The sequence below is a fragment of the Capra hircus genome, chromosome 16 (assembly GCF_001704415.2).
Source record: "Capra hircus breed San Clemente chromosome 16, ASM170441v1, whole genome shotgun sequence".
Lineage (NCBI taxonomy): Eukaryota > Metazoa > Chordata > Mammalia > Artiodactyla > Bovidae > Capra > Capra hircus.
Genome location: NC_030823.1, coordinates 24,574,181 through 24,584,394, shown reverse-complemented (window position 1 = coordinate 24,584,394; position 10,214 = coordinate 24,574,181). Strand labels below are relative to the sequence as shown.

General features: G+C 39.3%; 1 protein-coding gene across 2 annotated transcripts in view; it reads left to right on the top strand.

Moving 5' to 3' along the window:
* Positions 812-10,214, top strand: part of TAF1A (TATA-box binding protein associated factor, RNA polymerase I subunit A) — a 31,287-nt gene continuing 21,884 nt past the window's right edge. For both annotated transcript variants that reach the window (XR_001919277.1, XM_005690492.3), the window contains exons 1-3: positions 812-960; positions 2,364-2,486; positions 6,815-6,984. Coding sequence is in view for 1 of the 2 variants with exons in the window: in XM_005690492.3 (XP_005690549.3) it covers positions 2,366-2,486; positions 6,815-6,984 (291 nt within the window). In the remaining variant the exon portion in view is untranslated. The remainder of the gene's footprint in view (positions 961-2,363; positions 2,487-6,814; positions 6,985-10,214) is intronic.

Here is a 10,214-nt window from a genome sequence, read left to right as displayed (position 1 = left end):
TGTAGCCAAACCAAATCTTTATATTAGAAACTTACTTTCAACACTTATTTCTTAGTAAGTTCATTAACACTCGTCCTGAAAAGTGACTCCAGACGGGTGCACAGAACCACCCTCGCTGAGAGGAAAAGATATTCTCCCCTAAATTTGGGGGAAGCAGTCAGTCATTTCAATTCAAAGCTAAATCTTAAATAAAACAATTTCAAGGACGCAATTAAAAGGCTGCTGCTGCTAAGTCGCTTCAGTCGTGTCCGACTCTGCGATCCCAGAGACGGCAGCCAACCAGGCTCCCCCGTCCCTGGGATTCTCCTGGCAAGAACACTGGAGTGGGTTGCCATGTCCTTCTCCAATGCATGAAAGTGAAAAGTGAAAGTGAAGTCGCTCAGTAGTGTTCGACTCCTAGCGACCCCATGGACTGCAGCCCACCAGGCTCCTCCGTCCATGGCATGTGCTAGGCAAGAGTCTCGGAGTGGGTTGCCATTGCCTTCTCCGATTAAAAGGCTATGCAGATTTATCTTGTCAGGGCCACAAGCCACGCCTCCAAGGCTGGCTGCGCGCACCCGCAAGCCCAGCAGTATCTGAAAGGTCGTAGTACGGGAAACTACTCGGATAAAGTGACGTTCTGCTTTTTTTGACTGTTACCCTTATGGAGCCGGCCTCCCCGTGCATTAATCTTCTTTTGCAATTAAAAGTCTCACTTTTCCCGCTGAGACAAACTAAGCTGCAATGGGAAGGCGGCAATCCACCGCCACTTCCGGGTCATTTCCGGGGTCGAGGCTCCTCCACTGCCCAATCGAGAGTTAGGGGCGGGGCTGCGTCTGCGCGTCTCCAGAGCGCAGCAGTCCCGTTTTGCAAGCTTGTTGTCGAAACTTGCTTGTTTCGCGTTGCGTGAGGGTTTCCTCCCGCTGGTCCGGAGTCAGGAGACTGAGTTTGGTATCACAGAAAAATTCTGGCTTCAGGCAGGTAAGTCCCGCGGTTGTCGTCCATCTCTTATTGCCTGCGTTCACGTGGAAGAGGAAGGCCTACCTTAGGCTTCACAAGTGTTCTTATATTTTCTCTTTTACTCTGTAACGGGTTCCGCGGGCAAGGCTGAAGGGGTGGAGCTGCTTGGGTTACCGTGACAACTGCAGGATGCCTAAATGGCTTTAGAATTTGGATTGGGAGAGCTTCTTCTGGAAGGACTCTAAAATAATGTGTGAGTCGGGTTCAAAACTCATGTTATTTCAAATACATGCTTTTAATCTGATTTTGAAAGGTTTGTTCGGTTGGTGATGTGGAGAAGCCAAATTTGAGGCAAGATTACTAGTTGGAAAGCTAATGCAGTAATCCAGACACAGTTTGAAGGAGTCCCGAGCTGGGGCAGTGGTGTAGGTTTGCAGAGCTTGGCGAAGATGGGAGAAGTACTAGCAGGTAGTACCAGCAGGACCTAAATTGGATATGTGGAAGGAGGGAGAGGAGTTCTAAGCATCTTGAGGATTGAGTCTAAACTCAGCTTGGCACAAAGCTGTTTTTGTAGATTCTTTTCCTGCCATCTGCTTTCCTCCTCCCTCTTCCACGAACACCCCAAACTCTGTTCATGTCAGTTGTGTTTGGGAACACATTCTAGTTCCCAGAATATTGTCCTCACTTTTTTGTGACATTGGTCCAGGTTACATAGTTTCACTGAGCCCTTCAGTTGTTTCAGCATGCAAATGAAAGAACATAACAGTACTCACCTCCAGATTTCTGTAAGGATTAAATTAGATACTTTGTAGCCTTGGTGTATAGAGAGGACTCAATGAGAATGATAATTACTACTGTTGTTATTGTATTTCTCATATTGTCTTATTATACATCATTTGTGCTTCCCCGGTGGCTCAGCGGTAAAGACTTTGCCTTGCCATTGCAGGAAATGAAAGAGGTGCAGGTTTGATCCCTGAGTCAAGAGGATGTCCTGGAGTAGGAAATGGCAACCCACTCTAGTATTCTTGCCTGGAAAATCCCATGGACAGAGGAGCCTGGCAGGCTGTACCCCTAGGGGTCCCAAAGAGTTGGACACGACTGAGCACTCACCTTTACCTCATACGTCATTTATATGTTTCTTCCTCTGGATTAGTTTCTCTTTTTTAAATTAAAGAGTATCTTATCTATTCTTGTATCTTCTTGAAATATAGTTGTATTTGAAGTAGTCAATAGTTTTTAAATGGGTCATTCATTTTGGCTGCTGCTGACATAGTTAAATTAATTTCTTGAAAGGAACTACCAGGTGCAGTTAATTTTGTTGATCATTGGTATTTATTAGATAAAAATGTCTGTCTTTCTGTATAACTCAGAAACCTGTGGATTAAGATGTACAGAAAGTAACTGATATTTTCATTCTGGAATAGATATGAGTGACTTCAGTGAAGAATTGATAAGACCCACGACAGAGGATGAACAGGGGGAACCGCGTGTGCGCTCTGGTTCAGGAATGTGTTTCCCTTGGCTCCAGAAACATATAGAATCCATAGGTAAGTAAAATAACATATAACCATTTCAGCTTTAATGCAAGTAGATGAAAAGATTCAATATGGATACAAAATTGGATACCCAAGCTGGTTTAATTTTCAAGATAAGAATATATGAGGATTTTTTTTAAGGCAGTTAATAAAAAAGAAACATGAAAAAAATAGATTCTTTTTTTCTCTTAGAATTCTTTGAATTAATTACAGTCTGTATTGTGGTAGATACACATTTTTTTTCTTCCAGTAACTCTTACTGAGCATTTTACTGTATCCCTGGATTGGCTTAATACTGGGGACAGATTTGTTGAAGAAGATAAGATCTCTACTATGGAGGAATACATATCAGAAATTTCTGTTGAATTGCATTGAAATAAGCCCTAATAGAATTGATCTATAGTAGATTTCAAGAAAAGACTATTTTTTCTTTGTTCCTCTAATGTAGAAATAAACAAGTTGTTCTATGGGATAATTCCTTATCAGAATATATTTTTAAAAAATCAGTTATCTGTATGTTGTCATAAACTAGCACTTTTCTAATTGCTCACAAATATATCTTTCTTAGCCCAGCTTTCTTTCCCCTTGACTGTGAGTCCCTGGCTCCTAGAATTTAGCTCTTATTTCTTTATTTTTTAACCTGAATATTATCTATTTAATTATCTCACTAAATATATGTACCAGACATTTTACAGATGAGGGAACTTAATTTCAAAGACGTTAAAATTCTAAATGCTGGTATCAGGAGTCAAACCCAGGCCTATCTGATCTCAAAACCTGCTTTGAGATACATATATTTAAAAAAAGGGAAAAGTGCCTAGCATAGAGCCTTGTGCATAGTGAGTGTTGAAAATGTAATAATTTATTGCCTCTTTCCTCATTTTATTTTTACTGGATTAATATACATGCTTTGAGTCAGGTTTCAATGAAGGGAACTTCAGAGAGGGTGTTTCCTGCCCCTTGTAGGGAGCTATTAATAGTAATCTGGTTTCTGCTAGTTACCGCATACCTGGGCATGTGTCTGTCAACAGTGTTCCATAGAGAGCTTGAGTCAGTCCATAAACAAGTAGGTTTAAGACCAGAATTTACATACTTTAAAATGTTTCATCTTTTATGGATAGCCTGTTAAACCCCAAATATTAATACTTTCTGTCTGCAATGAGAATATGGTTGCAGATAATATTGATGTTTTATTGGTAATTAACCACAATAGGAAAACCTAGTTGCCTAACGATTATGTACTTTTTATTCTTTTAAATTTCTTTGGGTGTTTTGAAGGGTGTGTCCCCCAGAATAAAATTTGAAGGTGGGCACCAATTTGGAGTAAAGCTCTATGGTGAGTACCTAGACTAGTGCTTGACCATGGCAGTGCTCAAAAAATACTTGTTGGCAGGCTGATGAGTGTCTAGGTTCTCTCAAGGGAGTTAGAAATTAGGTTGATGACACTAGTTCTTTACTGTATCTTATTCCATCAAATATATTTTCCTTGACAGTTATTCTTCAAGTTTATCAGCGACAAATAACATTAAGTTTTGCTTACAAAGAATGCTGTTCTTTGAGCTATTCCTGAGATAATTAGGCTCAGGTGTAGGATAGGAGGGGCATTGCCCAAGGATTTTTGTATCCTCGTCTAAAGTCGATTTCCAGTCTGAGCTGTGAAAACTTAAGAGGTTTAACAGAAGGGAGTTTGGCCTGAGATCAGTTTTCCTTTAGGTGAATAAATGAGGTTTTTAGGAAGAGGCATTTTGTCAGTTTCTTGGCTTAGCTGCCTGATGTTGCTACTGATATCCTAGGAACTTGGCCATAGATCCTGTTAAATGCAGCTTCTAATTCAGAGAGGTGGGCAGGGCATAGTATTCTGGATTTCTAATAAGCTCTCTGGTGGTATTAGGACTACATCTGGATCCCTGGGTGATTTGTATATACATTTAAAAAGTTGGAGAAGTACTAGTCAAAAGAAATAGTCTACTTTTTTTTTTCCCCTAAAAAATTAGGTACTATCTTGCACCATTTTAATGTGCCATCTAAAAATTGCATCATAAGTTTGGTAGTTCCAAAAGGCATGATTTTCAGCATATATTGGCACTTTCAAATGAAATTATTATATGACTTAAACATATTTGGTGAGACTTCCTGGGTCCAGTGGTTAAGACACCATGCTTCTACTTCAGGGATGCAGGTTCCATCCTTGGTGGAGAACTAGGATCCCACATGCTGTGTAGAGTGGCCATAAATTTAAAAAATAATTGGTAGAGTCTCAATAGTTTAGGAATGTGATGTCTTTTATCATCCATTTTGTGTTTGTGAAAAAGTGTTTAATAGATGGATATTTTATATTGTTCCTTTATTCTTCCATAAAGTATGCATCCACATTTAATTTTTGCTAATATCCTGTAAAGTTTTTAACTATTAAAATTTCTTCTGGATTGAGACATTATTATAATTAATTTTTTACACAGCTGATTAAAATAATGTGTTACTTTTTTTGTTAAATTTTAAGTTAAATGTAAATTTTTATTGGTTATTTATCTCAATAAAATGGATAAGGATATCACTTTTTTCCAATTCTTATATCTGTGGATGAATATTATGTATTTCTAGAATGAGAAAAGATTTAACTTTAATTCTATTGTGTATATTTTAAATAATTTTGTTTCCTTAATTTACTTTTGGCAGTGCTGGGTTTTCATTGCTTCGTAGGCTTTTCTCTTGTTGGGGTCAGCAGACTTCTTGTTGCGGGCGGCTTCTCTTGTGACTCCTGGGCTCTAGACTACAGGCTGAAAAATTGTGGTTCACAGCTTAGTTGCTCCACAGACTGTGGGATCTTCCCGGACCAGGGGTCAAACCCATGTTTCCTGTGTTGGCAGGCAGATTCTTTACCACTGAGCCACCAGGGAAGCCCCTGTATTTTGTTTTAATTGGTAGAAATTCTGAGAAACTTTACTCACTTTAGTAAGTAGTTGGCAGTGGATGGCGTTTAATTTTAGCAATGTATCAGTGACTCCTCCTCACTTACTTGTGAAAAGATTACATAGTGTTCTAAAAAATTACTAGATTCTTCTACACTTTTGATAAGCAAAGAACTAGAAATCACCTGACTTGCAAATGGATGTTAGAGTCATTCATTTTCTCAACACTAAACACTTGTATTTTCACCTTAAGGTAATATCAGAATTATTTTGATGATGAAGCCTTGTCTATATGCACAGCTTTCTAGAAGATCAGTTTTAGGAAAGAGTATGTGAGAAAGTTGAAGATGTGCAAGTTGATTGCTATAAAGCTATTTTTGCATGATACTTATTAGTCTCTGTGTATTCCCAGGGGTGGGGTCTTCCCTGGTGGCCCAGACAGTAAAGAATCCTCTGCAGTGTTGGAGACCTGGGTTCGATCCCTGGATTGGGAAGATCCCCTGGAGAAGGGCATGGCAACCCACTCCAGTATTCTTTCCTGGAGAATCCCCATGAACAGAGGAGCCTGGTGGGCTACCGCCCATGGGGTCACAAAGAGTCAGATACATCTGAGTGAGTAAGCACATTCCCAGGGGTGAGGGCACCCCAACTGGAAAACTGCTGGCCCATAGGAGTATTTAGTGGTATGCGAAGGGAGGAAGACATGGCAATATGCAGCTTGTTGTCATAGATAAGGTTGTAACTAAGCCCAAATCTTTTTTTTTTTCATTTTTAAACAGTTTTTTGGCTGAGGCACATGGGATCTTAGTTGCCTGATCAGGGATTGAACCCATGCCCCCTGCACTGGAAGTGTGAGGTCTTAACCACTGGACTGCCAGAAAAGTCCTAACCCTAGTATTCTTAACATGAGGACTGTCAGTATTTTAGAGATACAAATACTAATGTCAAAATTTTATAATTTCATATGCATTTACTAGCTTTGAGTTACTGGGAACTCGGTCCTTGAAAAATAAAAGTGCACCTCTTGGTGTTTTCAGAACATAGGTAGGAAAAAAGACAGTGCTTTCCTAGGATGACCCTGATGATTTTCACTTGGTATTTTGCACTGGGGGCCCTCCTTGAGATATTCTTCCCAGACTGTTTAGTGCAAGGGTGAAAGGATAGTTGAATCAGATTTGAAGGAACTGGTGACCTTGGTAGCCAAAGAACATCAAATTAGACATCTCTTAAATAGAATTTTTTTTTTTTTCATTTGCCACAGCTAGTTAAAATGATGTGGAAGAGTTGGTTTCAAGTGAAGCTAGTTTTGGTGTTAGGGATGGGTTGGGTTAAGTAATACCTACTTGTTAAAACTGTGCTTATCAGAAGTAAGATTCTTGAATTGTTGATTTGAGGTCACTGGCTCAAGACTTTCCTCTTTAACCTTTATAGCCTCTGGAGGAAAACAGGAGAAGGATTTTGCTCAGACAACAAGCGCTTGTTTAAGTTTTATCCAAGAAGCTCTGCTGAAGCATCAGTGGCAGCGAGCTGCAGAATACATGCACAGTTACCTTCAGGTTTTGGAAGATACAGATAGCAACAAAAGGCAGGGTGCACCCGAGGTAAGTGAAGTGTGAGTCCCCTGGAAGATAGCACAGAATCCTGGGAGTTTCTGCCTCTTGAACTCCACCCAGAACAGCTTTTGCAAGATCTCAAATTGAGTTTGTATCGAGACATTTTTTTTTTCATACTTCATTTTTCTATTATCATTTTAAGGAGATGAAAAATACTTTAACTCTGAATTCTCAGATTCCCAAATATGTATTCATTCATTTAAGTAATTCTTCCATCTTTCCCCATGTCCTTATGGTCCCCTTTCTATAGGATGGTTCCCATCTTCATCAAAACATGTCATTCTCTCTCCCACTTAATATCATCTCTTGCCTTCTACTTCTACAAGCTGTACTCATTTCTCCACTCTGCCTTTCAGCAAAACTCATGGGAGGAGTTTATATATCTATTCGTTCCAAACCCTCTTCAGTTAGACTCCCCCACAAATCATTATTTCTACCAAACTGCCTTGTCAGGGTCAATAGTGGTACCCACTTTGCTGAATCCAGTGGCTGATTTTCAGTACTCGTCTAACTTGATTGTTACCAATATTAAGCATGCCAGGTCATTCCCTTCTGTGTGATGAAGAAGCAAACAGAATTCTTCGTCTGGCTCCCAGGACTCTGCACTCCCAGCCTACCGCACTGGCCTTTCCTCGGTTTCCTTTTCTGATTGCTCTTCGTCTCCTTGGCTTTCTGACGTGGGAGTCCTTGAGAACTCCAGTCTTTAGGTGTTATTGTTATCTGAACTCTCTTGATCTCATTCAGTTTCCTAGCCTTTCATTCAGTCTGTATGCTGGTGATCCCCCATTGTGTATCTGGGGCTCTGACATCTGTCAAGTCAGATCGCTGTACCCAACATTCTGTTCAGCCTCACCTCTTAGTATCTAATACCAGCTAGTATGATATATCGTATCATACTAGCAAATATAAACTGTTTCTTCTGATATTTCTTGTCCAGCCTAATTTTCCTTATCTCAGATCATGGTTCCCTTAATCTAATTTTGAGGCCCAATCTGGAGTTGTTTTTTTTTTTTTTTTCCTTTTGCACCTCATATCCAAACCATCAGAAAATTCTGTTGGCTCTCCTTTGAAAACCTGCTCCCTGCAGTCCTGAGTACTCCTCACCACATCGTTTTTGCTGCTTCTGTGACTCAAACTCCCATCACCTCACTTAGATGACTGCTTACCCTCCTCTGCCTCCCAGTGTACTTTCAGCATAATAACCAGACTGAGCCTTTAAAAAAAAAAATAGCCTTTTTGAGATACATTAAACACCATACAGTTCGCCCATTTAAATTGAACAATTCAGTGTGTTTTCATATATTCACAAGAGATATACAACTGTCACCACAGTCTAAATTTAGAACATTTTTTGTTGCCCCCTCAAGAGAAACACTGTACGCACTTGTAGTCCCTCTTCTCCAGACCCTAGCCCTTGGCAACCATTAATCGACTTTTTATTTTGGACATTTCAAATAAGTAGAATCATATAATATATGGCTTTTTATGAATGAATTCTTTTACTGAACATAATGTGTTCAAGGCCTGTTATACCATATTGTGGCATATTAGTTCTTCACTGATTTTTATTGCAAAATAATATTCCAGTGTAAGGCTTTATCTCCTTTGATGAGATAAAACTGACACATCAGTTTTTAGACGTTTGAGTAGTTTTTCTTTCTGTTACTATGAATAATGCTAGTGTGAACATTCATGTACAAGTTGTTTTTTTTTCCCCCCCCATGTACAAGTTTTTATATGGGTGTTTGTTGTAATTTCTCTTGAGTATATATACCGAGGAGGAGTATGCTGGGGCATATGATAAATATATGTAACCTATTAAGGAACTGGTAGACTGTTTTCCACATTGGCTGCACTGTTTTACATTCCTACCAGCAACATACAAGGTTTCCAACATTTGTATATCCTCGCCGACAGTATTATTGTCTGTCTTCTTGATTACAGCCACTTAGTGATTGTGACATGGTGTCTCATTGTAGCTTTGATGGGCATTAAACCATGAGTCAAATCATGTCACTGCTCAGCTGAAAACCCTGCAGTGGCTTTCCTGTTTCACTCAGAGTAAGAGCCAGCGCCTTTTTGATCACCTGCAAGTTCTCCGTGCTTTGCTCATTCCCTTTCCCCCTTGAGCTCATCTCCTGTTACATTCTAACTTGCTTTTCTTCTCCAGCCTCACTGGCCTTCTTGCTCATCCCTTGAACAACCATACTTCTTCCTGATTGTCTTTGCTGTTTCTTTGACTATCACCGTGGTCACCCTCCTTCACATCATACTTGCAGTGGGGCCTCCCTTCACTATTTAAAGTTGCAACTGCACACCAACCCCCTTCACTTTCCAGCTGGCACCCCTGGTCTTCTGACTCTGCTTCATTGTTTTTCCCATAATACTTGCCAGATTAATTACTGTATTTCTTGGTTATTGTCAGTCTCTCTACAACAGAATGTAAATTCCACCAGTGTAGGGATCTGGAACAGTGCTTGGCATGTATTGTTAAATTTGTCTTGTAAAAGACAGTATATCCGCAGATAACTTCGCGTGGCTTTCTCAAGTAGCTTTTACTATTAGGGTGCATCAGTTAGATGTCTAATAGAACCAAAAAAATATGAAAAAAAATTTAATCATTGATTGAAAGTTTAGTTTATGGACTAAAGTTAATCTAGATCTATAAAACATTGGACAAATTACAGTCCCTTTTTGTCCAGAGTTTGTTTTATAAGTTGAAAGAATTAAATCAGTGGTTACCAGATGCTTGTTTGGGCTCTGTTTGAGTCCCATAGAGCCTTTGTTGAAAGTATAGATTCCTGCCCTCCACCCCAGTTTTACTGAGTCCAAGTCTGAATCCCTGGAACATTTATTTTTAACTGGTATCCCAGGTAATTCTTACATACATGTGTATTTAAGAACAACTGTGGTAGGATAATCTGCACATTTTCTTTAAGCTTCAAAATACTGCAATTTGATTATCTATAAAAGAACTCTATCTCTTTCTGAGTATTATGATTATACTAAACCAATATTATACCAAACAACCAGTTTACTTTGAAGATCAGTATCATTGAAGTACTTTAAATGGAATAAGAAAAGTAGAGATTTCCCCTCATGCAAAAGAAGAGCTGCAAGTACTATCATCAGAGTTTTGGTGCTCTGGGGAGAAAATATTTTTATTAAAATTTATAATAAATAAAGCTGATGCAGGTTCTTAAGTTGAAGCTCTAAAG